General features: G+C 49.2%; 10 protein-coding genes across 10 annotated transcripts; 3 read left to right on the plus strand and 7 right to left on the minus strand.

The window, feature by feature from the left end:
* Positions 1-4,295: 4,295 nt before the first annotated feature.
* HD556DRAFT_1523856 (uncharacterized protein) lies at positions 4,296-6,435 on the minus strand. Its single transcript, XM_041309224.1, has 16 exons — positions 6,159-6,435; positions 5,944-6,102; positions 5,876-5,885; positions 5,801-5,820; positions 5,712-5,744; positions 5,563-5,659; positions 5,485-5,507; positions 5,410-5,434; positions 5,328-5,360; positions 5,198-5,274; positions 5,088-5,145; positions 4,953-5,036; positions 4,787-4,897; positions 4,692-4,732; positions 4,609-4,634; positions 4,296-4,554 (listed from the first exon to the last, which is right to left on the minus strand). The coding sequence occupies exons 2-16, from the start codon at positions 6,064-6,066 to the stop codon at positions 4,374-4,376; spliced, it is 942 nt and encodes a 313-aa protein (XP_041165533.1). The 5' UTR covers positions 6,067-6,102; positions 6,159-6,435; the 3' UTR covers positions 4,296-4,373.
* A 5-nt stretch (positions 6,436-6,440) lies between these two features.
* HD556DRAFT_1331223 (Na+ dependent nucleoside transporter C-terminus-domain-containing protein) lies at positions 6,441-9,695 on the minus strand. Its single transcript, XM_041301758.1, has 14 exons — positions 9,002-9,695; positions 8,913-8,948; positions 8,678-8,855; positions 8,530-8,627; positions 8,291-8,480; positions 8,194-8,241; positions 8,112-8,143; positions 7,902-8,056; positions 7,590-7,851; positions 7,400-7,539; positions 7,268-7,348; positions 7,020-7,212; positions 6,943-6,966; positions 6,441-6,884 (listed from the first exon to the last, which is right to left on the minus strand). Exons 1-14 carry the CDS (start codon positions 9,268-9,270, stop codon positions 6,869-6,871), a joined length of 1,722 nt encoding a protein of 573 aa, XP_041165534.1. The 5' UTR covers positions 9,271-9,695; the 3' UTR covers positions 6,441-6,868.
* Positions 9,696-11,530, minus strand: HD556DRAFT_1331230 (WD40-repeat-containing domain protein). Its single transcript, XM_041301759.1, has 4 exons — positions 11,452-11,530; positions 10,976-11,397; positions 10,386-10,917; positions 9,696-10,329 (listed from the first exon to the last, which is right to left on the minus strand). Exons 1-4 carry the CDS (start codon positions 11,486-11,488, stop codon positions 10,052-10,054), a joined length of 1,269 nt encoding a protein of 422 aa, XP_041165535.1. The 5' UTR covers positions 11,489-11,530; the 3' UTR covers positions 9,696-10,051.
* Positions 11,531-11,645: 115 nt separating this feature from the next.
* HD556DRAFT_1517223 (uncharacterized protein) lies at positions 11,646-12,781 on the minus strand. Its single transcript, XM_041309089.1, has 4 exons — positions 12,626-12,781; positions 12,380-12,569; positions 12,218-12,317; positions 11,646-12,141 (listed from the first exon to the last, which is right to left on the minus strand). The coding sequence occupies exons 1-4, from the start codon at positions 12,674-12,676 to the stop codon at positions 12,021-12,023; spliced, it is 462 nt and encodes a 153-aa protein (XP_041165536.1). The 5' UTR covers positions 12,677-12,781; the 3' UTR covers positions 11,646-12,020.
* Positions 12,782-12,954: 173 nt separating this feature from the next.
* HD556DRAFT_1331237 (uncharacterized protein) lies at positions 12,955-13,862 on the plus strand. Its single transcript, XM_041301760.1, has one exon. It carries the CDS (start codon positions 13,097-13,099, stop codon positions 13,814-13,816), a length of 720 nt encoding a protein of 239 aa, XP_041165537.1. The 5' UTR covers positions 12,955-13,096; the 3' UTR covers positions 13,817-13,862.
* HD556DRAFT_1331240 (mitochondrial pyruvate carrier) lies at positions 13,863-14,763 on the minus strand. The gene is made up of 5 exons (XM_041301761.1): positions 14,445-14,763; positions 14,274-14,384; positions 14,146-14,219; positions 14,041-14,093; positions 13,863-13,988 (listed from the first exon to the last, which is right to left on the minus strand). The coding sequence occupies exons 1-5, from the start codon at positions 14,506-14,508 to the stop codon at positions 13,955-13,957; spliced, it is 336 nt and encodes a 111-aa protein (XP_041165538.1). The 5' UTR covers positions 14,509-14,763; the 3' UTR covers positions 13,863-13,954.
* HD556DRAFT_1331242 (palmitoyl-protein thioesterase) lies at positions 14,689-16,494 on the minus strand. The gene is made up of 3 exons (XM_041301762.1): positions 15,742-16,494; positions 15,402-15,692; positions 14,689-15,346 (listed from the first exon to the last, which is right to left on the minus strand). The coding sequence occupies exons 1-3, from the start codon at positions 16,129-16,131 to the stop codon at positions 14,885-14,887; spliced, it is 1,143 nt and encodes a 380-aa protein (XP_041165539.1). The 5' UTR covers positions 16,132-16,494; the 3' UTR covers positions 14,689-14,884.
* A 431-nt stretch (positions 16,495-16,925) lies between these two features.
* Positions 16,926-18,341, minus strand: HD556DRAFT_1437708 (mannose-6-phosphate isomerase; the record flags this gene model as incomplete). The annotated part of the gene is made up of 4 exons (XM_041305743.1): positions 16,926-17,335; positions 17,386-17,832; positions 17,887-18,133; positions 18,192-18,341. The coding sequence occupies 4 exons, from the start codon at positions 18,339-18,341 to the stop codon at positions 16,926-16,928; spliced, it is 1,254 nt and encodes a 417-aa protein (XP_041165540.1).
* Positions 18,342-19,221: 880 nt separating this feature from the next.
* HD556DRAFT_1227326 (carbohydrate-binding module family 12 protein) lies at positions 19,222-20,666 on the plus strand (the record flags this gene model as incomplete). Its single annotated transcript, XM_041297155.1, has 8 exons — positions 19,222-19,282; positions 19,333-19,370; positions 19,425-19,712; positions 19,770-19,853; positions 19,910-20,105; positions 20,223-20,290; positions 20,343-20,585; positions 20,640-20,666. 8 exons carry the CDS (start codon positions 19,222-19,224, stop codon positions 20,664-20,666), a joined length of 1,005 nt encoding a protein of 334 aa, XP_041165541.1.
* A 991-nt stretch (positions 20,667-21,657) lies between these two features.
* HD556DRAFT_1227764 (uncharacterized protein) lies at positions 21,658-22,492 on the plus strand (the record flags this gene model as incomplete). The annotated part of the gene is made up of 2 exons (XM_041297184.1): positions 21,658-22,252; positions 22,323-22,492. 2 exons carry the CDS (start codon positions 21,658-21,660, stop codon positions 22,490-22,492), a joined length of 765 nt encoding a protein of 254 aa, XP_041165542.1.
* Between the last annotated feature and the right edge of the window lie 2,154 nt (positions 22,493-24,646).

The raw sequence follows: 24,646 nt of genomic DNA on the forward strand, positions 1-24,646 counted from the left end.
TCAGCCCACTCAAAACCGGCCTGCTTCAAACCAGGTAAGCTCCTTCGCAGCCGCAACACCTTTCCTCGCTGACTCTCCGTGAGATAGCCGGGTGGCGCGCGCATGTAAATCTCCTCCTGGATACTGGCATACAGGTACGCACTTTTTATATCGACCTGGTGGATCTCCCAGTCGTTCTGAGCCGCCATTGTCAGCACGGTGCGTATGGTGCTCATGTTGGCTGTCGGCGCGAACGTGTCGAAGTAGTCGACGCCGAATTGCTGCCTCTGGCCGTTGGCAATGAGGCGTGCCCGCAGTTTGAGTTTTTCGCCGTCGGGTCCATGTTTCGTGGCCAAAACGAAATGGCAGGGGATGAGGTTAGAGCCACGAGGTAAGTCTACTACTTCCCACGTCCCCAACTTCTCAAGTTGACTAATCTCGTAATCAACAGCTTCTTGCCACTCTACTCCATCCGGTCCGTTTAACGCCTGCTGCAAGGTGGGCTCTGGTTGGGCAACTGCCAAGGCAAGTTGAAGGTGAGTCTCTTCGTCCACTAAATCTACCTCTGACGCTTCCAACAGGTTCTCCATCGCTATGGCTGCTGCATTGCTGCCTTCGTTCAGGCTCGCATAGTAGCCTGGAGGAGGTCTTGCCCTCGTCGTCCTTGGAGGAGTAGATGGCTGAGGTTGCTGCTCGGTAGATGGTTGAGGTTGCTGGGCGGTAGATGGTTGAGGTTGCTGCTGCAAGGTAGTGGTGATGGGCTGGACGCTATGAGGTAAGTTATTATTATTACTGTTGCCGCTGTTATGTTCGTTAACAGCGGTAGGCTCCCCCTCGTCCAGTGCATCCACCAGGATCTCTGCCGGTGCAAAGGTGAGGTTCCTCTCCACCGATACACGGCGCTTCCCCGGCCAGTTGTCATATCCCGCGTTCCGGACCCGGACCTATCACACTCATCATTTCCGGATTTCCGGATCCGGCCGACTTCTATGTATCGTCCGGATCCGACCCGCGTCTAACTTCCGCGCCTTATCCCTTTGGTATTTCCCTTATCAGTTAGTACACTTTATTTTCCGTTCCTCATTCATCTCCGTCTTCATTTTACTAAGTTCCGATAGACTAGTGATAGTCGTACCATATGTTTTCTTCATAGCTTTACATAGCTTCGCACTGCACTTACTATTCTCCGTTATGTCCTCAGTAGTATATAAACCCCTGTACAATCTCTGTAGTTTCCTCAGTTCGAATATCATATTAGACTCTGCTCATTCTCTCCTCCGTCCGACTTGAGTTTCTCTCTCGTCGACCTCCGCTCGTCTTAGGATCGACTCCTATAGACTTGACACCTCCGCCTCTACCTCTGGTAGTCCTCCGCTGTTTCCTTTCTAGTTCGGACTTCGTCCGGATTAGTCTTATCTCTTGTTTCCGAACGTCCGCCGGAATTCCCGCGCATCGGACATCGCCCGACGCCCTCCGGACATCGTCCGGTAACCTTCGGACATCGTTCAACAACCCTCGGAAGTTAGGGGCACGTACTCAGGTAAGGGGCGCAGCGCACGAGCTGAAGCCAAGCCCTTCGGATCCGACCTTTGAGCACGTTCTTAACACCAGTACACCCTATAACCCTTGCTTTCAGCGTCTACCCCTACGAATATCGCCTCCTCCGCCTTCGGCTCCAACTTCCCTGCATCCAGCACGTGGACGAAGACTTTCGCCCCAAACTCATGGGCGCGCGACAAGTCTGGCTTCGCCTTCCGCACCAGCTCGTATGGCGTCGTGCCAGGGGTGGACCTTGATGGTAAGCGGTTTTTCAACCAAGTCGCGTAGTTGACTGCCTCCGCCCACAGGTACTTCGGGAGATCTCTCCCTATCAGCATTGCCCTAGCGTGCTCGACGAGGGTCCTGTTCAGGCGTTCGGCTACGCCATTCTGCTGAGGTGAGTCGTGGACCGTCAACTGACGTTCAATGCCCTTCTGATGGAGGTATAGGTCAAACTCGGCGCTGAGATACTCTCCCCCTCTGTCCGAGCGGACCTTTCGCAGCCGAACTCCCGGCATCTGACGCGCCAACCAGGCTTCATAGCCCTTAAATGCGGTAAGTGCCTCGCTCTTCAGTTTGAGAAACTGAACTTTGGTCTGTCGGCTGTAGTCATCCGTGAACGTGACGTAGTATAGGCACCCGGCGATGCTCGCCGTTTGGGCAGGGCCCCATAGATCAGTGTGCACAAGTTCGCCGTAGGTAAGTGCGCGGCTTGTGCTCTCCTCTGGGAATGGCTTCCTCGTTGACTTAGCTTGGACGCAGGCTTCACAAAATTCGGCCTTCGACGCCTCATCCAGTTCTAGGCCGGTGACTAGGCCCTTTCTGATCGCATCGGCGGCTGCAGTCTGGGACACGTGTCCCAGTACTTTGTGGGCGCTGCTGACGGTGAGCTTGCCTTTTGCGACGTTGGCATGATGCTGACGTTGTTGTCCTCCTGCGACGCTATACAGGCCTTCAACCTGCGGGATCTCCGCAATGACCTTTCGGTCCGGCCCTTTGGATAAGAGCTTGCACATCCTGCCCTCGAACAGCATGGCTAGACCAGCTGCCGCGATACGGTTCGTGGAAATTAGCGTAAAGGCCATCTTCGGTGCGTACAGTGCGTTTTTTAATGTCACCCTTGTACGTTTCTCACCGAGCGGTAGCTCCAGGTGCACATCCCCTCGCCCAATGGCACTCAAACTGGAACCGTCGGCCGTCCGAACGTCTTGGGGAGGGATACTCACGAAGTTCGTGAACTTGGCCCTATCAGGGCAAAAATGGGAGGTCGCGCCCGAATCTACGATGGCGCCTCGCTTTTCGACAGGTACGTTTAGCTCGCCTGCCACGCTTGCCAAGTCTGACGTGACAAAGGCATACTGGTCGTCGTGGGGCTCTGGCTGTGTGGCTGAGTTGGCTGCCTGCTTCGGCGCCTTCTCACCTCTCCTCTTCTGTTGGTTGGGACCTTGTCCCTCCTTCCCACCACCCGGACGCCAACAGTCGGTCTTGTAGTGGCCTTTCCGGTCACAGTTAAAACAGGTGACGTCCGGATTGGCTTTGGCGGCGCCTGCTGACGCTCTACCTTTCCCTTTTGTTTCTCTCGCGGAGAGGGCGGAGCCAGAGGCTCCCTTTTTGGTGGGACGACGTTCGGTGAGTAGGCGATGCTCATACTCTTCGGTCACGATGCTGATTAGCTCGTAGGAGGTGATCGGAGTTTTGGTTATCCTAGCCGCTGCGCTGATGGAGGATAGGAGTGGTCGGTAGGATTCTGGGAGCGAGCCCAAGATGATGGCGTGGAAGTCGTTGTCGACGATACCTGCGCTCATTCCGGCCAAGGACTCGCGGAGCCTCATGAGCTCTGCGAAGTGGGCCTTAACGTCCCCTCCTTCATCACAGCGTGTCTCTTGCAACCGACGCCGTAAGTCAATTTGCACGAGTTCAGTCTTACCCTCGTGAATCTGACAAATCTCGTCCCAGATCTCGGAGGCGTCCCCAAGCTTCTGGACGCGCAGTAGTAGCCGATCGGTGATCGTGCTAAATATCTGCTGCTTCACGAGTGAGTTTTTCTGGTGATACTCGTCGATCTTGTTATCGAGCTCGTCTATTTCAGTCTGCGATGGCATTGACCCGTCAGGCTTTTTAACGGCCTTGGTTTTCGGATCGACGACGAAAGGAATAGGCTCGCAGACTCGACCATCGGTATATCGCATCAAACCTCGCGCTCCAATAGCCGTTAGTGTTCGTTCTTTGTAAGTAATCCAGTTCGAGCCGTCTTCTGCGAGCTTCGGGATATTGAACAGGCTGGAGTTGGTAGCGGGGAGCGTAGATTCCATGATGGTGGCAGGGCTCATAACCTAAAGGCGTTTATAACGAGCGCGAGAACAACGAGGAGTCTAGAACGAGAAAGATCTCAGTGTCTTGAACGAAACTCTATTACAAACGGTGCGTCTACCTAGAACGAGAAAGCTACAGCTAACGTTAGACGTGTTAACAACTCTAGGTGACTTTTAGAACGTACATCTCAGTGTCTTGAACGAAACTGAGATGCACCTGCGCTACTGGTACTGGTCTTATAGTAAGTGTGTCAGGAACTTGAATATATGAATGAGAGACTGAAAATAATCTAGGATGCGAGCCGATGTCACTCCACCGCTCGCCTATGTCCATTTTGGCTTGAGCTCGTACCTATCACCTCCCGGACATCCTTATCTCGGATCCTTCGGCTTCTCTCGTCTCGGACGTCTCGGCTTCGTAGTCCAACACTAATCTCCTCCCGAACTTCTCATTGGCCAATAAATCATAATATCACAATTGAGTTATATATTGGATAAGAGTATAAGCTCAGAGGCCGATGACACCTTATACTAGTACACCTACTAGGCTACATTCCCTCGAACTTCGCTGGTAGTACCCATCCCACTCATCGACATCGACGAAGGTCGTAAATAGTTTAGCTGAGTGTCTAATGTCATGGACGGTACGTAGACACGTTCATTGCTATCCCGAAGACGGAATAGAATCCGTGATGCCAGGACGCTGTGAACGACCAGCTGTAGCCTAGCGCAGTGGGTTCGAGATCAACTAGTAGTCAGAGTGCAGCCGGTGACGTACGAGTCAAACATATTGCTATAGGCGCTCTACAGAAAAGAACAGAAAGTTAGCGAGTCGTAGGATTTGATAGATCAGACACGTACTGGAAGTGCACCCTCAAAGATAACATTAGCGAGTGTGACGGCTTCCTTAAACGCATTAGTCAATGACATCTCGAGAGCCAACTATTTCCACACACCGAGGATGCACAACATGTAGAACATGCCACCGTGGTATAGGGTTACTACAATTCCGCTCTGAAAGTTTTTATAGTCGTGAACCCTCTTATATACATTGAGGATCAGCATCACTGCCAAGTCGTTATGGGTAAGAATGCCAATAGATAGCTTTGGACGATCACTGACCACTTTCAAATATCGCCAAGACTAAGTACACGATCGCAACGTTGCGTCTGCTCTCGAAGTAACAGGTTCCTAGGGGGGGCTCCTCTGATATTCACATTAGAATGACTTTCGTTCGTGAACACCAAATGAACTCACCTCCTGGAATCAACAATGTAGGAGTCAAGTCTATGGCAATGACTGCAATGATTGACAACTATGCAATAATAAAAATCTATGCTATCATTCCTGCTCTGTAAAACACGCACCACAATATAAACAACTAACCCGATCAGCAATTTTTTACTCCTTTGCCAGAATGCCCAGGTCCGAATAACTAGCAAGACTACCAAGGAAGTGAGACCCGCTGCGCTCTTAACATGCATGTAGAACGCGCACCTTCCGCAGCAATGATACTTATAACGCGAATGACTGAAATTCACATTGTTCAAGTTGCATGAACAGTGGCAGGTAGACTCACTATATCCTTCCACAATAGATGTACACTCCCCATGTAATCAGCTCAGCGTAGACCCTATTCGCCACACAAGCTTACCTGATCGCTGACACGTAGTGCGTCTAATATATGCCCATCAGCAAGACAAGATGAGGAGAATCGAAGTGGGTCACTCACCATATGCAGTCATTCCAACACCCGCGAAAGGCAAATATCGGGAGATGACGAATATGACACGAGTTACATCCCATGGTCTAAGCCAAGTCCATTGCACCTGTGGGGGGTGGTCAGAACAACAGTCGCGAACAAACAGATATTTCCTCGACCTCTTCAGAAAAAGTGAGGCAATAATCAAACACCTGCAACGTCGAAAGAAATTTGAGGTAGAAACACAAGAAATGTGTTTGATACTCACGAGGATTGCAAGACCACCCACTAGAAAAATAGTCAATGCCGTCGTTCAGCTTTCAGACGATCCGCGGACACTCACAATTGGCGTACTGAATCAGACGTAATGTTAACCTCAAGTTTATCAGAGGCAAGCCGTCCTTTACTCACCTTGACAGTCTGCAACTCCGTTAGGTCTGACACCGATAGTAGGGAAGACATAATACTCAGATGTGCCTTGTAGAAGCGCCTACTCGCAAGTCCTGAATGGAGCCCCAATAAACCTGCAAGCATTACTCATTGAAGTACCATATTCGATAGAGGCATGCACTAGTATATATAAATTTAGTAAATTGAAATGCCCCAGTTATTTTGAGCCCACGAACCGATGCTACACAGCCAAAGCTGCAGCGATAGTCACCAGAGATAGTAAGAGACGCCATGCACTATAATGCGATGTGTCGAGGACTGCAAACTGCAAAGTCTCACCGGTTTACTGATGATCCGGCGCCACCGTGGGCAAAGTTGAAAATGATATAGGGCCTGTGAGATGCAACTTGAATTCCGGTGGAAAGCAACGCAGCAGTTGCGAGAAATTGAATCAGAAGCCGTAATAAATGATGGTACCAGTCAATTGGACTACATTCCAAGGCAGGCTATGGCACCACCGTGAAAATGATACATAACCATGCCAGCGAGCACTTCTATTGCTTCTATCACCGATGGGTTCTGATTATCCATCAGCGCAGCAGCTGCGTGCTATGTACTTTCATGTCGATAGACCGGATGTTTCCTTGTTCCGAAGCACTGGATCGGCGCTTGGAGGATGTACAATCCTCACAATCATCAATGCTGGTATCGATTATCTTGTCGTTTAGAATTGATTGCTGAAGCAGTTATAGTGTGTCCTGCACCCAAGGAGGTGATCAGCACATTGACTGACCCTCGACGATTGTCGCCTGCATGAGTTGGCATCTAGCTGGTAAGTACGTATCATTCACAATGTTTCTTGCCCTTATGGTGAAGGGCCAGGTATTAACGACAACAAGATATAGTACCACGGCTCAGTCATTCTGGTCCCATGATACCCTTCGTATTATACCAGCATGCCGCTTTAAGAGAGATAGAGTTAGCTCTAGATGTCACGACCAAGACCATAAAAGTACTCACGCGATACCAGCAGTTTGGAGAGTTCTGCAGAAAAGCTCTCATCACTAAACGGAAAACAGGACAAATCAAGAACGCACGAGATAAATCCGCAAAACATGGCAGATGTCGCAAGTGTTGCAATGGTTTTGCCCCGCGATGGTGCCAAAGCGCCGAGCACACCAATCTGTATACCTAGCGATCCGAGATTTGCAAATCCACAAAGCGAATATGATGCAATCGTGAAGGCACGCTGCGACAGGGGGTTTGAACTCGCTTGGATGGTCGATAGTTCTGCAAAAATTAAGCATCAGCTACACCTGTCCGTGAATTGGGATCACAAGAGTACCTAAATATGCAGCAAATTCATTTTCAATTAACTTCGTCGCTAACAACTGTGAGACTCGGAGGATCTCATTGCTAGGGACACCTAGCGAGATATCAGCTTGGATAGCTCAAGATCGCAGAAATGTATCCAGACCCAAGAAAAAGGCGAGAGGATACCCGATGTATCCCAAAACTAGCTGTAAAGTAAGCTGGTGGATGCCGAATCCATGGCCGACCCATGTTAAGACGGCATTGATAGCGGCGACGAGCGACAAGATCGTCAACACGTTAGTGCTATAAAAATAAGCTGAGTGACTCGTTGATGGCTGTTTCAAAGAGCTCACAGGATTTGTCCCGCGACCTTTAGGCCAAACAGACCTCCCAAAGAAAATGCGTGAAGAGCGTTGACTGGCCGTTCCTTTCCCTCGTCCCCGCGGTCTACTATTATGTGGCCACGAGTAACAGGTTCGTCGAGTTCGGGAATCCGCATCTTGCTGATGGCAATAGAAGCAGGTATGCTCATGACAGATGAAGTGATAAGATTCTGGGGTGGAACACCCAGGGCAACGTAGGCGGTCAAAACAGATCCGGAGATAGTGGAGAAACCTTGAATTCATAAATATTAACGTTCCGTTGGCAGAATATGGCGAACAAACCAGAAGTCATGCAAAGATGAAGTTCCGATGGGGTCATGATATCAACATAAGGCTTGACCAAACACGCAGACTCTCCTTGGCCTACCCAAGGAGAAGCAGCCGCAACGACCGCCTCAGCGCCAGATACGTTCATGAGCTTGAAGAATAACCATGCACTTATGAAAACAATGAATCTCACTCTTCGATGAATGATGTGTTTCATGTACTCACAATCCTTTGACCATCCATTGCATGACACCGAGCTTTGGTACAAGTTAGCATTGAGGACTCCGAGTAGGGCCTAGTCACTGACATAGTACAACATTTGAATTGTGGCGATGAAAAAGATTACCGCGGCGAGCTATAATTTCATCAGGTTGCATTCGAGCTTGAGAACACAACCCTCATACCACATTCACAAAAAACCAACCCTTCGCAACGGTTGCTGCATCAAAGAAAAACGTAGCTCCGACATCGGCTTCCGACAAAAAGTCGTTTGCGAGATCCGCAATGTATTTGAAGAGGGAAAAACCAGCGCCGGTCTTGAGCACGAAAAGAGCAATAGTTTGTTGAAGGAAAAGGCCGACTATCACGGTAGGCCTTGCAATTCAAATCAGCAGATGCAGTGGGCCGAGAAGGAGGCACCAACCAGCAAATCGCCGATCTGTTTATGGAACACAAGTAGAAACCACACTGGAAAATAAACAACCCAAGTACTGAAATTGCTCGATGTCCATAATCGCTGTTCTACAACGAAGTCAGCTTATCAAACTCTCACTCAAGGCAACAGAACTCACGCCAGTGAGTGGTAATCCGAAAGCAGACCCAAACACGATGGCAAGAAGGCAAAGCCATCCAATTGTCAATCTCGCTGTCCGAGGAAGCTTGTACCAAGGCACCTGGACGTATGGCATCCATACAGCAGCAATAGGCTCCGTCACTACCGAATTGGGTATGAAGCGGAACGCGATAATGCTTAAGAGTACGGATAATAAGCAAAAGGGACATTATTGCGTAGATATCACTACTTACAGTAAAAAGGACCACGCGAAAACTGTCCGTACGACCCTTTGGAAAGAATAAAGGTTTGTTAATTGAAAGACTCGGAGAACACATCATACCACTGTCCACGTGTCGCTGTCAAAATGGTGGAAGATATCCACCACCCAAGGATGAGTGCGGCGAGGGCAATTAGGACGACAACACGCAGTCTCTTATCGAACGTGTTATTCGCTTGCGTCCCTTCGTCCTTTTCCTCTGTGCTCTCCAGATCGCCCCCAGGGTTTACAACGCGTGCGGTTTCCCGGTTTCCATCAGAGTTCGTGGAGACGGACGTCTTTCTGTGCAAGAACTTGTTCTCTACATCAAAATCGCCTGCTGGAGCTGCCATGTTGGGGGGCCGGAAGAACGCAGAGAGAGATGAGCGTTAATTATATGACCTCTTTAATATTGATTGGGGCCCCGAGCAACCTCCGTACATGTGGCTTCATCTTTATCGGAGGTCGTATGCGGCGACGCGGCGTCATGCGATAGCCTGACACTTATCCTGATCCCAAGTTCCTGGGCATGCGTGTACCGGTTTTTTTAAAAATTCCCGGCAAAATGAAAGACGAGTGCGGACACCAGAGGAAACTTATCGGAACCAATGCGGAGCTTTACATTCGCCGAGGAGGAGCAAGTCGTAACCGACCCGAATTAGTTGCCTTACTGGACTTTGGAAGGGTCATTATTCCATTCTCTCGTCGATTAGAGGTCAAGCAAAAGTGCCTGCGACATGAGAAAAGTTAAAACGAGTGATAAATAAATATAAATGACAAGTACTTAAGTTCTTATCTAGATGGATCTATTTATATTCGTCGGTTCAGCCCCGCCGCCACCGCGGGTAGTATACATTGTTTGAGCCAGTTTAAATACTACGAATATATATATTCAGACAACATTTTACACCTCAACTAATCTACACAGATTATTGCCGCCAAGTGCGACATCATGAGACATGAGGTATATAAAAACAAGTGGGCGGCGGACGTTTGTGAGATAGCGAAGATAGCGGGAAAGAAGATGAGCCAGGATCTGTCATGGCCATAGATAGAGTGGACAGCTCAAAAGCCCAAGCGCACTCCCATTTAAAGTACAACTGCTGTACATTCTGATCCTCCAGCGAATTAAATTCACACCTTGAGTGCCTTGATAAACTTCCCGCTCGCAATCGCTAGCCACTCTCCAGGCGCTGTCGAGTGACCCGTATTCATAGTCATCCCCTGTATCTGAGGAGACCATGCAAGGTTGGTCACTTCGCTGCTCGCAGAATACGCCATTATCGGATCGGTGACCACACGTTTCTTCACGTCTGGCCGCGGCGAATTTAAGCGAGAATTGGCAGTGCGGGGAGAGGTCGCCGTTTGTGTGTACGTAGCAAGGTCCCATAGTAGAACTTGGCAATCATCCCCTGCATGTAACGTTCAGGTCGAACACAGGAACGAGTTCATTGATCGCAGTGCTTACCTGCGGTAGCCAGTGTTGGTCTATCTGTTGTGCTCCATCCCATCGCGTTTACCTGCGCGCGGTGCCCTCTCAGTTCTATCACCGGCTGACCAGGACTCCGCATATCCAAAATTTGCACATCCTGTCCATCCATATGAAATGTGGACATGTAATTTGAGTCAGCGGGGTTGAATGCGATGCGTAGTAGAGGTGATGTAGGTAGACGCGATGATGCTGAGGCTGCGGGCGGACCGCTTTTGGGTGCCGGTGTTTCATACAGAATGGTAGAATGCTCTAGACTCCGTAGGTCAAACGCACGAAGACTACCATCTGCCCCAACCGATACAAATATATCTGTCGATCCCGGAAGCCATGCAACATCGTAAACTTCTCGATCGTGGGCAATGAGTTGTGTTATGGCAGTGGATGTATCGATGTTCCACACGGTACACGTCGTGTCTATTGATGACGTGACAACTAAGCTGGGGGCTTTCTCGTTCCAAGAGAAACTGGTTAATGGTGGACCAGTGGACTGGTTTTGGATTTTGGATTGCTGGTACACACAAAGGCGTCAGTGTTTTCAATCAGGGCGTGGGTTTACAATCACGTACCCCAGACAGTGCCGTCTTAAGTGTCAACCGATGCCCTCCGCCCGTGGGCTGCCTCCCAACATAAGCCGACGACGCTGGTGGTGCATCTCCAAAATACTCCCATACCCTCAGCGCATCTCCAGTCGTGGCAAGTAGCTCTGCAGCTGGTGCCTTGCCAGTCCATTGGAAACCGCTCGCACTCGCAGGTTGCCATTGCAGATTGGTTGCTGGGTATCCATGGTTCGCTTCTACCAACGTCACAAAGTCGGGGTAATCGGTATAATCATCCTCAACAAGGACGCGCTCGTCTTGAAGTCCTACGATAGCAATCCGATTCCGATAGTCTTCAGAGAAGGAGGCAATTCCGAGACGGAAAGCCGATCGTGGACGAGATTGATGTCCAGGTGCAGTTGACTTGCACCAATCAAGCGCATGCACAGGCCCTGATCAAGGTTACCAAGTATGTTCGAGAAGTGGTGACGATGTATTGAACTTACATGGGGCTTCATATTGAAGCAAAGTTGTTTGGGTCATAGCGCACCTGACAGTAGCTAAAGAAGTGTTTGATGTGGCGTGGACGTTACGGAGTAATTGTATAACTTCGATCAAACTTTCGATATACTTAGCAAGTGAAAATTCAAGGGGATTATCTTGAACCCTAGGTCTGAAGCTTAAGTTACTTTGGAAATATCGCTGATCAGACCAACTTCACACGTAATTGGTGTCAAAGCAACAGAGCATGGTAACTTGTGTTACAACGGAGCAAGATATGTACAGCGAGAGCATATTTAGCAAACGTAGCAGTGCATCATTATGATATTTGGCCTATGTTTTGATGTCGAGTGGTTGTCAGAAGTTCGGAGATTGACCGGGCGTTGATCACGAGAAGGGCGGTGAAGTCGGAGGCGGATAGAGGTGATGGTAACTTTTAGCGGCGAGAGGCGAATATGCGATCGATGTCGGAAATAGACGTGACCAGTCGAGCCAGGGGGAAAGAAAAACACGAAAGGATAATCAGCAAAATAAAAAAGATAAAAAAAAACGGCTGCCGAGCATGTCGACGACTTCAGTCAGAATCCACCATGGAAATCGCGCCGCATTGTTCACAAAAGCTCCACATTGTCCTTGAGCCATCGGGACCAGCGGAGCAGGCAACACGAAGCTTGGGTATTTGCGAGCAATGCGAGCTATAAAGCACGCATTATGGAGGGAGGGAGTGACAAGTCAGAATCGTAATCAAGGACGAGGTCTCCTTATACTTACCCATGGTGGGTGAAAGAACTTGCAGGTTGTAACAGCCCGACCGCCTTGTCAGAGTTGTCCGCTGGATAATCGACGACCTGGGCGAGACGAGGGTACAGAGCTGTATAAAAATACGTAGATGCCAGTGAGAGTTGGTATCATCTAAGCCTCAGGTGTACATACGAGAGTTATGGTCGATGGCGTCCGAATATAGAGATGAACCACTTGACGAGCTGGCAGTAGAATGAAGGCGAGTATGATAGTTTTCAGGGAAAAACGAGACGACATCATCATGTGAAGGAGATTCAGACATAAGAGCATCAGCGTCAGGTTCATAGTTCGGGAAGGGAACCATTTTCAGTTGCTTGGCGACCTGATATGAGCAAGTATTAGTGGAAAAGTAAAATAAGATAGACTAAATAAAATGACCTGGGGGCAGTCGTCAGTAGCATCAAAGTCGAATTTACGCTTCATGGCCATGATATGAAAGGGCGCTAGTGAGTGTATGTATAGGCAGATGAAGCTATACGGTAGAGTTCTTGGGAAAGGAGGAAAGCCGATATAAAGCTCGAACTTATACACGATCAGATTTGTTGATGTTTGGTGCATATTCGCGGAGCGAACACTTCACAGGAAATGTCGGAGTAGCGATAATCGGTGGTCGGCTCGATCGGCTGGTATCCTGCCGATCCGATCCGATTGGTCGATTCCTACTAATTTCTCTTTCTCCATTCTGTAATTTGCTGTGCACGTGACACCACACAGCCACACAACAGCATGTTAACGTACTTCGTCGCAAGCTTGACGTGTCACACAAGCCCTGACCAGGACTTTTACAACTTGAAACTCGAGATTCAAGCTGCTCAAGCATTGAGCAACCCATAGCACATAATAGCAACCATGGATCCGGCAGACATCCCACTGCCAGCTTTTCTAGACCCCCTCCTTAGCTTCCTCGCTGATCAGCTTCCCCCACCTCTGTATTCATTTCTGCTCTCATTTCTCTCGCACTCGCTTGCATTATTCACAGCGCTTCTTTCGCTGATCTCGTCCCTAATTTCCTCCAAACCATGGCAATGGGATGCACAAACTATCCTTCCTCCTCTTATCAGCTTCCTTGCCGCATATCTCGCACTAGTCAGTCTATATAGAACTACTAGTTGGATGGTTAGAACCAGTATCTGGTTCATCAAGTGGGGAACCATCTTCGGAGCGCTTACTGCTGGGCTGGGGTGGTATATGGGGCAGAATGCGGGTATTGGAAGCACAAGCATCATCTCTAGCTTAGCCGGATTCATCTCGGACGTGCTGAATGAACAAACCCAGACCACTCCTGGTACATCACAGTCACCCAAGACGCGTACGCAACGCAAGTCAAATGACCGTCCCAAATCGTGGGAGTCATTTGAGAAGCACAAGCAATGGCAGTATCAGGAGCGCGACGGGAACCAAGAGGGGAATGATGCTCAAAAGATCATGTCAAACATTGCTAAAGCTGCCAATCGCTTACTGGCGGAAGGTGGATGGTGGGACGCAGCTCGGGGGATTTTTGACGGGCCGACCTCCGATGATAAAGCCACTGGCAGTGACAGCGACAGAACGAAGAAGAGCAGGAGTTGATGATACGTTTTTCAAGCGTAGGCACACTTATTATATATCAGCGTATATGATTCGAATAAGAACGATTCGCGGAGCTTCGACCAAAGTGATATTGCAAGGGAAGCATGAATACATAGTGAAACTCTCAAAAGAAACCAATCAAGCCTTGACTGCCTCTCCGTTGTACCGGTGACTTGCTCGACCGTTAGCATAGAATTTAAACTTCTGCTTGGCCTAAAACTCACTTTGCGATCCGAGCCAACTGCCCTAAACCGGTAGCGCCAACAAAGAAGTTCACCTGTACAACGGCGCATGAGTTATCGTTGTCAAGAAAACTTGACGACCCTTACCGCTGCCAAACTGTAGTTTACCGGGGTAATGACCACCGAGTATCTCACCCAGATAAAACCTGTGCATGCGAGCGCTATCCGGGAACAACTTAATCAGGGAATAGTGAGTCAATGACACATCTACGCACCAACGTTTTGGGATATGCTGAGTTTATCTGCTGGCCGACTCAAGTCCTTTACACCAGCGGCAACGAGACACCACTTCATCAATGGTGCCCAGAAAAAGACTGTCTTCGGACCTGCCATGACCAAGACGTGCGTCAGTGCCAATCTCTGCCATCAACCAACATCCCACGCACCAGCTGGATGGTTCATGAATGCGGAGAGTTTCGACCCAGCGGCCGCAGATGCTGCACCAGACATTGCTAATGACTTAAAGGGGACGAGCAAGGAAATGAATGTCGAGGTGACTCAGGTGAGTAAGAAATCGAGAAGGCACTTAAACTTCACACAAGTGAGCGTGAACTTTCACCAGTTATTGTTGCCGCGGATTCGGAGTGTTATGGGTGCACAAATGGGAATAGCCGGGAAAATCATGCGATGTGACACTTATATAAAATATTGATATTTTTGAGTACTGCGACATGATGTGAACAACTACTAGTGGGACAAATCGTGACGCAGTGTCTGTTTCACATAGAACAAGACCCAATCAATAGTGGCGCGCCGAACAAGCGCTGGCAGTGTACAGACTGTGTAATGTCAGTGTGGCGCATGCGGCATCCTGTCAGGATGTACCTCAATCCGCGCCCAGAGATCCTCCCACCCACTCAGCCACCAAATCTTTCCAGCAATCACCGATGTGCATATGCTCTCCCTGACATGCCACAAAGTCAATACGTCCGCGTTCGTCAAGCTGTCGAAGGCCTATCCAGTCTTCTTTGTAAAGGTTTTGTAGATGCATCGGGATGATGTCTTTGGTGTTCACTCCACCGAACATCGGCGTCTGATGGGATCCAGATGCTTGGTCCATAGTGATGTCTTCAATAGGTTGCTCGGAGCCGAACCAAGCGCTCTCCTTTGGGACTACAGTTTTGTCTTGGAGGAAGAGAACAAGGACAAGCTTATTTAGCGAGGCAAGGTTATCTGCATATGATAGATTGCGAGAAGACGGGAGCAAGACTTCATTGTTGATGTCCGGTAGAAAGCTCCCTGACTCCATGTATTGCGAGAGCCGGTGCGGGTCTCTGAAATACTGAGCCTGATGATGAATGAATTAATGGTAGCATGATACATGAGGGAGTTTTCTGACAAACCTGAACAAGATTATCCTGTGCCCATTCACTATACACACCCCTATTTGCTGCTCGACGTGCGACCCGGCAAAGTAGATCCCACGTGTTGCAGGCTGGTAAACTTGATACACCCATGTGTTGTGACCCAAAGGTGATCAAGTTATGCACCGGCGGGCTGTTATTGCGCTCCACGTAGCCACGAAGGAATTGACCTCCTTGTGAGAATCCTATGGCATCGAAACCGCGGCTTAGTTCGGGTATCTCAGCGAGCTGCTGGGCAACTTGCACGATTTGTTGATTCACATTGCCATACTGACGAATATCAGTTAGAAACTCGTATAATGGCAGTATGGATACTCACAAAACCTGCACGCTGGTCTACATTTGGGTCTTCATCGATGTAGATGGAGTGGACGAATATGCCGGGGTACATTTCCTTGACTTCACTCTGAAAGCTGTCCATACCAGGAGATGCGTAGGTGTCACCCATTCCGTGCCATATTACTAGGGGTCGTATATTATTCACAGCCGCACTAGACACAAGGTTAACGAGACTTGCGAAGAGCACAATTGAGGAGAGCATGATGACCGTCGAAGCACTTGCTTTTAAGTTGTTATACTGGTACCATCCTATGCCAATATTGTGGGACAAGTTTATGTAAAGTGCTCGGCGGGTGAAAATATTGTTACACAAACAAACATTTGGTGCACGTGCGAATCTTGCGCCCACACTAGTGCGGCCGGACTGCATGTTTTGCCTAGACCAACGGGATGGCCTGGAATCAATCGGAGTCCACGTCGCTATGTCATTTCCAGGTCTGTGGAATACTTTTTCATCACTTCCATTTTCATCAACCTCACCGTGATCAAGTGTGAGATCTCAAGACTTGGATGGACGCTTGAACGTTCGAACAGCCATCGCGCAGTAGAATATCACATTACCAGAGTCTTGAAACTGGCAGCCTTGAAGGATCACATGGAATCAAGTCCTGTTGCGGACTTTGCAGCCAGTCATTTCCCTATCCCACACGAGACGCATACGGACATAGATCTTTGCATGACATGTGACAGAAAGTCAGGGATTTGGACGCCAGACTTTGGCCCTAGAGTGTCCATTTGCTGGATGTCCCCGGGTGGACACTACCGGAATGTGTACAGTAAATGGCATGGACCCGCCATATCGTGTCATCACACATTGTCTGGTCTTCGAGAGCGACGGGCTAGGCTCTACTCCGATTGAGATATCGTTCCTTGTTGGCCATTCCTCGCGGCCATGACTCGGATCTAGTGGACATCACGAGCACTTGTTTGCAACAAGATACGCCTGTGATTTTGCTCAGGACTCCCTACACCTCTCCCGTCGACTCTCGGAAGGTTTGGAACGATGATAAATGTTTTCGAGTGTCCGAGATTCGGATCACACAAACCAAGTGTATGACGAGAACGTGTTCAACATAGGGTCCATGACGCTCAAGTGTAAAAGATCAAGCTTCGGCTTCAAGGCTTCTGTCGTATCGTTGATAATATTATTGTGTTATCACCTAGCTAGGCTGTGACATACGCGCGAAATACAACCAATTCGGAGTCTCCGGCAGTGATCTTTATCTTAGTTTCAGCTCCCACGAAGATGACGCTTCCAGCTTGTAAGTCTAACTCGCCACCACTCCAGCTTACCCGGCCGGAACCTTCGGTAGCGATTGCGATTGAAGGACCTGGAATAGCTTCGTGAGTTTCGGTCTCGCCCTTTTGGGTCTTGACCTGGAGAACCGTAAAGTCTTGAATTGGGGGATCATATTTGCGGGTGCGTGGTGTGATGTCAACCGGCTCGACCATATGTTTCTGCCAATCTGATGGCGTATAGGTCAAAACCGAAACAAGATTGGGGATGTCTTTGGGTTTAGGGGTAAGACCAGCGCGAATGACATTGTCCGAATTGGCCATGCACTCCATGATATCTTCCACATCATTATTAAAGTGAGCTGAATACCAGCAGGGAAAGACATACCGCCTTCAACGTAAGCGTGGGGCTCTCCAGCTCCCAAGAAAATAGCCTGCCCAGGAGTCATTCGGACGAAATTTAGCATGAATGCGCAGAATACTCCGACATCTCCGGGATATTGCTCATTCAATGTCAGGACAAGATCCTTCACATCCTCTTCTAGAGGTTTCTGACCTCCGCGTTGGTAACGCGCAACGAGTGTCCGAAGTTGTGTTGCAATACTGGAAACGTCAGCGGTCATGAGTGCTGCAAAGAGCTTCTTAAGGACTGCCTTCTGCTCTGACTCAGGCAAGTTGGTACAGTTCAGAAATTCCGTCACGATAGACGAATCGATTAGTGAATTGAATTCGGGAACGGCTTTGACGTATTCAGCGATCCTCGTGATTGGCATGAAACCGCACAGCGCCTTGAAATCTGTCAACGCCAAGGCCATCTCCGGCTTGTGGTTCGGATCTTCGCACAACTTATGCGTGAGGACTTGAGGGCCACGTCAACAAGAACTCTCACCGGTGTAAACTGTCGGTTGTTCGGCATGAAGTTTCTCTGATGTCTTCTTGTCAGGATGAGTTTGTATGCTCAGGGCTTTGCCAATGGCCAAGACCTTGAACAGGAAGGGGAGGTTTCCATTTGTCGTATCGAACCGCCGAGACACCTGGTCCCCAATGAAGCCAGGGTTCTCAGTTAAGATCTGGGTAAGATTCTGCTTCCTGTCAACCACTCCTGACGGCGACTTTACATGCGTGCCCATCCAAAGCTGGTCATGCACGCTCATGTGTCAGATCTGCTGCAGACCGTGCTTCTAGATCACCTACTTCGGCGTAAGGAGCTGATTGATTCAAAGTAAATCCACATATTCCGGCCCCAGGAGCAAACTCCGCGACCTTGGAGTCCTTTCCCTTCTTCCCCCAATCGTAGTTCTGAATAGTGGGAATGATGCGGAAAACTGGCTCGATTGTACTCATCGTGAATACAGATTGATCGTTATCGATGGTGGTGGTACAAGTTGAAATAGATACCCTGCGCAGAGCCTGTGGAAGTTACGTATATAAGTAGACACATGCCATGTTGAACGTGCGCTCATCCTGCTGGAAATTCGCATTCGTGAGTCTTTAAAAAGGCTGTGCTCTTCCATTCGGCTCTAGAGACTTGATAAGACGGCGTTATTCGACTCCTCGATTACTTTCTTCAGACGACCGTGTTCACAGCAATGACAGGAAGAAGCAGCTCAGTAGAGTTGAGATCCCTTCATTCAAGTTCATTGGATCCGGGGTGAAAACAAGCTGCTGGTAACAATGTGCCATAAACGAACCACAGGTCAAATCTTCACTCTTGCCAATATCCTTGAATGCTACCAGGACCCTCCGATAATCAGTCCTCTTACTACTTCACAAGTCACTGGAGACTTGAAGTTTTCTGTGGTTCGGAAGGGCCCGCCCGCTCGATGCCATCATTTGCACGATCAGTCGCCATGTTCAGAAGGAGATACTCCACGACAAATGCAAGTGTCTTCCATACTATCTTGTATGCCTCGAAGCCAACTCATGCCACGATCATATCTCTTAGTCCTTGTCATCATTGCCTCGTGGACATCAGATAATGGACAGCTGATCAGGTCCGCCCGTCGATATTTGAAGATGATCAGGCCAGATCCTGAAAGGACCACCCCATAATTTGAGCTCAAATCCGGGAGCAGTCAAGACCTTCAAGCCCCTCTTTCTCCAACAGGTATCGCTTGGAGATGCGGCATCATCATCGGCGCAAAGTGAAAGGGATATAAGTCCGCTGATGGCGACACAAACAACCCCACTCCAACTGTCAACTTTGCGTAGACTCTAGCACAACATGATTGATTACTGGCAACCTGGAACTCAGTACAATGACGGTGCAAGGGTCCTTTATGAAGGTCCGTTTCCATTCACCTTTTACTCCGAGTAATCAATCCATCCCTTGCAGGTGTCCAGTACAAGATCATTCAGCCTCACCGGTCCCAGGTAATCCGCTGTCAGTGCTACTCATTGTCAGACTGACCAACGAGCTTCGCCCAGAGTGACTGGACTCCGCCCGTGACACCTGCCCTTTGGGGACGCCTGGAAGGTGGCGATTGCCAGCGCAGTCCTCATCATGAGAATTCTGGTCAATGGGCCGGGGACTGCAAGTCCGACCCGTGTGCTCCACCATGCAACCAACCTCCTCCTCAGCAGCAGCAGCAGCAGCAACAACAACAGCAACAACAGCAACCTTACCATTCCCCCCAAGGCGGCATCCAACCGACTCATCAGGAGAGTCAGCAGCACTGGTTTGACATTGATGACAAAAGGAAGCAAGAGCTGGAGGTATGTTTTCTTCCTCGTATAGACTGCTCACATCATCACATGTGTCTTGTACATTAGATCGGAGGAGGCGTCCTGGCCGGTGTCGGTGCCCTTGCCGCTGGCGTTTTTGCCTACAATCACCACAACAAGAGTGAAGAGGAGGTATACGTAGTATTCACCATCAATCGATACAGATCTGACACCCTGATTTTCTGCAGAAAAGGGCGCACGTTTGGTCGCAGGGCAACTGGCTCCGTGATGCGGAGCAACGTACCCAGGCCTTCCGAAGCGGAAATTACCCTGCTCCAGTAGCATGGGTCCTCACTAAGGGTAAGAACATCCCACCAAATGCCATCGAAGGTGGCTTTGAGCGTGGCGCGCCTTTGTACATCTGCCGTGCTTACTATGAGGCAAGTCCGACAGCCTTGTTTACTGGCCAGCCACTCATTTTGATTCTTATAGGGTGGTCTCAGTGCGTCTCGGATGATGATGATGATATTCATGATTTTGACTGAACGGTGTCTACTCCAGTGGTCGGAAAGGCATGCTCTGTCTTCAAAAAAGGAGCTGTGATCGGCTACAAGAAGGAAGAGATCCACGTAAGTGCAAACCAAACTGGGCTGTTATCATCTGTTGAACTCGTTGGAACAGCTTGATACATATGAGATCCTTGTTGGGAACTCTCAAGCCGTCCGTTGGGTTAACGTTTCTGGCCAATTCAACTTGGCAGCTCTCAATGGACTTCGACCCGTGGAAGGTGGCCGAGAGCCCGGAGGTGCTCCTCAATACATTGCCCAAGCTCCTTACCACGGAGCCGTGCACCCGGGGAAGGCGTCCGAGTCGTTCGGTGATGGTTGCTTCATTCCTTACGACTCCACAGAGAAGAAGGTCAAGGTGAGTACAGATGCCAACAGGGTTGATAAGATCTAATTTGATATGGTATTGCAGGAGTACGCGGTGCTTTGCTACAACTGACAGGACACGTCGCAAGAAGATATAAATTAGTAGTGTGGGCTGGTGTGTAAGACGTAACGATTAGTTCTGCCAATGTCAATAAGTACTTTTCGAGAACCGCTTTGAAGATTTCTCTTTAAAGACTCACTGGAGAATTGTGCATACTACTCACCTTTTCAGCAGTTACTCAGACTGCCGCTCTCTACATCACTGTAACAAGTATTGTGACCAGCTCAAGTCTTTCACCGAGATTGGTTGCACATTATTAGGTTATGGGACCTCTTCAATCAGTAGCTGCATTTGAACGAAGTGAATGAGCCCAAAAAGAAAGCTTCGTAAGGAAAAGACAGTACTGTAGAGAATGGCAAGGGCCTAAATATCGTCGAGTGCAGTGCATAACGGAAGTCTCTCCATTTTGCCTCTGGCAAACCTCCAGCGAAATTAAGTTGGCGGCGTCAACTACCAACTGATACCGTCACGGCGTCTAACCTAAAGCTAAGGCCGAGCGTTGTATCTTGTGAATATTGCCCGGGATGTTCACAGTTTCTGCGAGCGAAAATTTTGTAAAGACCACGGAAAATATAAATATGCGTCTTGTTCTCCAGGTTCTGACAGGCCAAGTTGCGTGATAGGGAAGACATCGTCCTGGTCAAGATGACCTTCTGCAATGAGCATGCGAACCGCCGGTACGCACTGCAAAGGTAGGATTTTGTGAAGGCACGTTCTCCCACACAATGCATGTCCTGCGAACCATTGTACAGATGGGCCCAAGGGACGAGATCAATATCCTGAAACTTGTGTGAGGACGTTGTCTGCAAAGCTAGCTGGTCCGAGAAACCTGTGATAAGGTAAGACCATCGCCTTGTGCTTTACGTCTATGTAGAGTAATTTGTTTTGTTTGTCAAGAGATTTATTTCCTAATTTATCACAAGCTTAAGCACAATTATAGCGCGTCGAACACGCTGGAAACACGCTTCACGCGCCAGTACTTTGGCCGACGAGGTCGCCGATCATGGATACACCTTCATCAAATTCACTGTCAAAGCCTCGTCTAAGGCTTAATCGCTATACGCCAAATCCTCGTGTTCAGGACGGTAGTGATATGGACTTTACCCCAGTCGCAGTCCCTTCTTCCGCGCGATCACAATTCAATGTCGTCGATGATGAAGACGACAATCAACCTACTCCTCGTATGCCACTCAGGAACATCGCTTCTTTTTCGAATAGCTATGGTCCAAATTCTGAATTTGGACCATCTACTTCGTCTGTGACACCCTCTGAAACTCCTGCAGCACGCCTCCGCGCCTTGCTAGCACGTTCATCTGATTCGCCCAATGGAAAATCCCCTCCTACAAGACCCGTTGCACAACTGTCAGAAGATGGCACTGGCTCTGTGTCCTCTCGTTTTACACCTGCCACTCCAAGTATCACTCGGGACAGCCTGAAGGATTTGTTCTCTCGTGCCAGACGTGAGCCTGGGGACACACCACAGAAATCGAGACCACGCAGAAATAGTTTTGACACCAGTGAGATGGACATTACTCCTGTTGTCGACCGTGAAAGGGAACAGCATAAGGGTAAAAGAAAAAGTCTCAGTGATGACGAGGGTGATAAACCAAGTACGTCGATTCCCTTTACTTCATCATCTTTGGCATCTCCTCACAATATGAATCAAAGAATCCAGTAAGGGATCCGAATCATCATTTCGGTCTCCTCATGCAGCAACGTTTGATACCCTTCGTGCACGTCTAATGTCTTCTCACTCGCGGCTCCTCGATCAAAATTTGCCTACAGCGGTGTATGACAGTCAGTTCATCTACATCATTGTGACGAGTGCACCTGATTGAAGTGTTTCAGTTACTTCTCAACCTTCCGAAACAGGTTCATTATTTGCAGACGAACCTCGTTTGGAAGGACATGCTAATGTTAATTCGACAACGACTTCGTTACGACCACTTGATTCCACTCCGTTATCACCTTCAAGAACTGCAAGTTCGTATCAAAGAACCTTCCAATTGCCCTCCCAGCTAGCGTCTCACTCTAGTAAGGTCAAACATTTGCAATGTTTATACCCCCCTGACCATTCAATCAGATCTCCTGGATCAAGATTCGGATATGCAGCATGTTATGGGAGATCTCGATACATCCGAAGATTGTAGGCACTCATTTTCAAAATGGCCAACCGCAACGTTTCTTATTGTTCCATTAGTACCAGCACCGATACCTGGGCCAAGTACCAGTCGCCCGTCAACCACTCTGTTGCGGCCCCGTTCCTCCATTTCATTGCGCGGAAGTTTGCGACATCAGGATCAGTCTCGGCGTGCCAGTCTCGAATTGCCAGGTAGGTGATGTCTTTTCGCTTTTACGTCACCCACCTACAGTATGCGCAGGGCCAAGGGCGAGCTCATCACTTTCTGATGCTGATTGTGAGATTACCACTTGCTATTATTTTTCCGAGGCGAGCTTATCATGGTATTCTAGTCAAAGAACAACATCACTCTCGTGATGAAGATCGGATGCACCAACGCGAACGCGAGTGGAACCGTCCAAAAGCACCATCACGTTCTGCCACCCCTGAGCTGCATCACCAACACTCATTGGAATTCCACCGACGCCACTCTCAAGAAATTCCTTGGACGTCACCTTCTCACGTTAAATCCCTTTCGAACGGAGCGACTTCACCCCTCAGCGGCAGGGTTCTGCATAGAAGGGGTAGCGTTGCGTCGCTTCGGAGTTTTGATGATGATTGGAGCTCAAGGTCAGGTTCCATGAGCTCACAGGCAGATCGTAAGCGATTATTTCTTTTCAATTCACACCACTTCAATGACCTTCAGATCGTGATCGGATGGCTGAGCTTGATGGGGACCGCTACCTCGAGCGTGAACGAGAATGGAATAAACGACACCCGCCACCTCGACCGTCTTCAAGTCTTAGCTCACATTCGAATCAGTCCCACACTTATCCCAGCCGACCTCCATCAGTCACAGCGTATGCGACACCAACGCTTGCATCCCTTCAACGACAGGGTTCCAGTTCTCGATTATCTGGTGCCAGCTCACCTGCCAGTTCACAGGCTAGTCATGACTCGTTACGAGATCCAGAAGAAGTGGAAGAAGAACGAAAGGTAACACACGAACGTGAGCGAAATTGGAACTCACCACAGCCCAAATGGAACACAACAAGACATCATAGTCATGACAGCAGTGGAAATGAAGTTACATCTGCAAGTGACCATCTTTCCCAAAGCAAGAGTGGGAGGAGTTTGCGTGCATCGTCTAGTTTACCTCGCCTCACTCCAGAGGCTCAAAGCAAGGGCTCACTGACGACTGTGAAGGTGCATTCTCACAAAGGCAAAATAGATTCGGTTCTCGATGAACCATTGTCCGTTCATCCGCCGCAGGGTGCAGATCCGTTGTCTCCTTCCAATGATGGCAAAACTTCACCCCGTACTACACCACTTAAGCCTGCGGCCGCTTCAAGATTTGGCTGGGGGTTTTCGCGGGGTCATCAGCTTCCTCCTTTAGATCTGGAGAGTTCGCCTAAACGAGGCGGACGCAGCAACAAGGAGCCTGATTCCTCACATCACCACACGCCAACCATCTCTTCGTCATCGCCGACTCCAGGCTCGCTTGCATCCAACCGAGCATCGGGCGTCAATCGGTCGAGCTTGATTCCAGTACCCTCGCCATCTAAGAAGAATGGTCTTTTCAACAGTGGCAGTTTTGCCTCTTCCACTCCTAAAGCCAACGATGAGGAGAAGTTCAAGAAGGGTCATCGCAAGCGGCTGACAGAGTTTACTGAGTCAGTGGGGAGTATTCACCCTCGTACTAGCATCCACGGTGCATTTGGGGATGAGGATATGGTTTTAGGTAAGACCCGTATTTCCCTTAGCTTGACAATATACCTTCTTATCTTAGGATATACAGCGAGCGACGAGGAATCCGTGTCGGAGTTTGCTCCGCAATTGACTGCTCCAGACACACGACCTTCGAAGTTTTTCC

This window comes from Suillus plorans (genome assembly GCF_016647745.1).
Source record: "Suillus plorans strain S12 chromosome Unknown HD556scaffold_5, whole genome shotgun sequence".
NCBI lineage: Eukaryota > Fungi > Basidiomycota > Agaricomycetes > Boletales > Suillaceae > Suillus > Suillus plorans.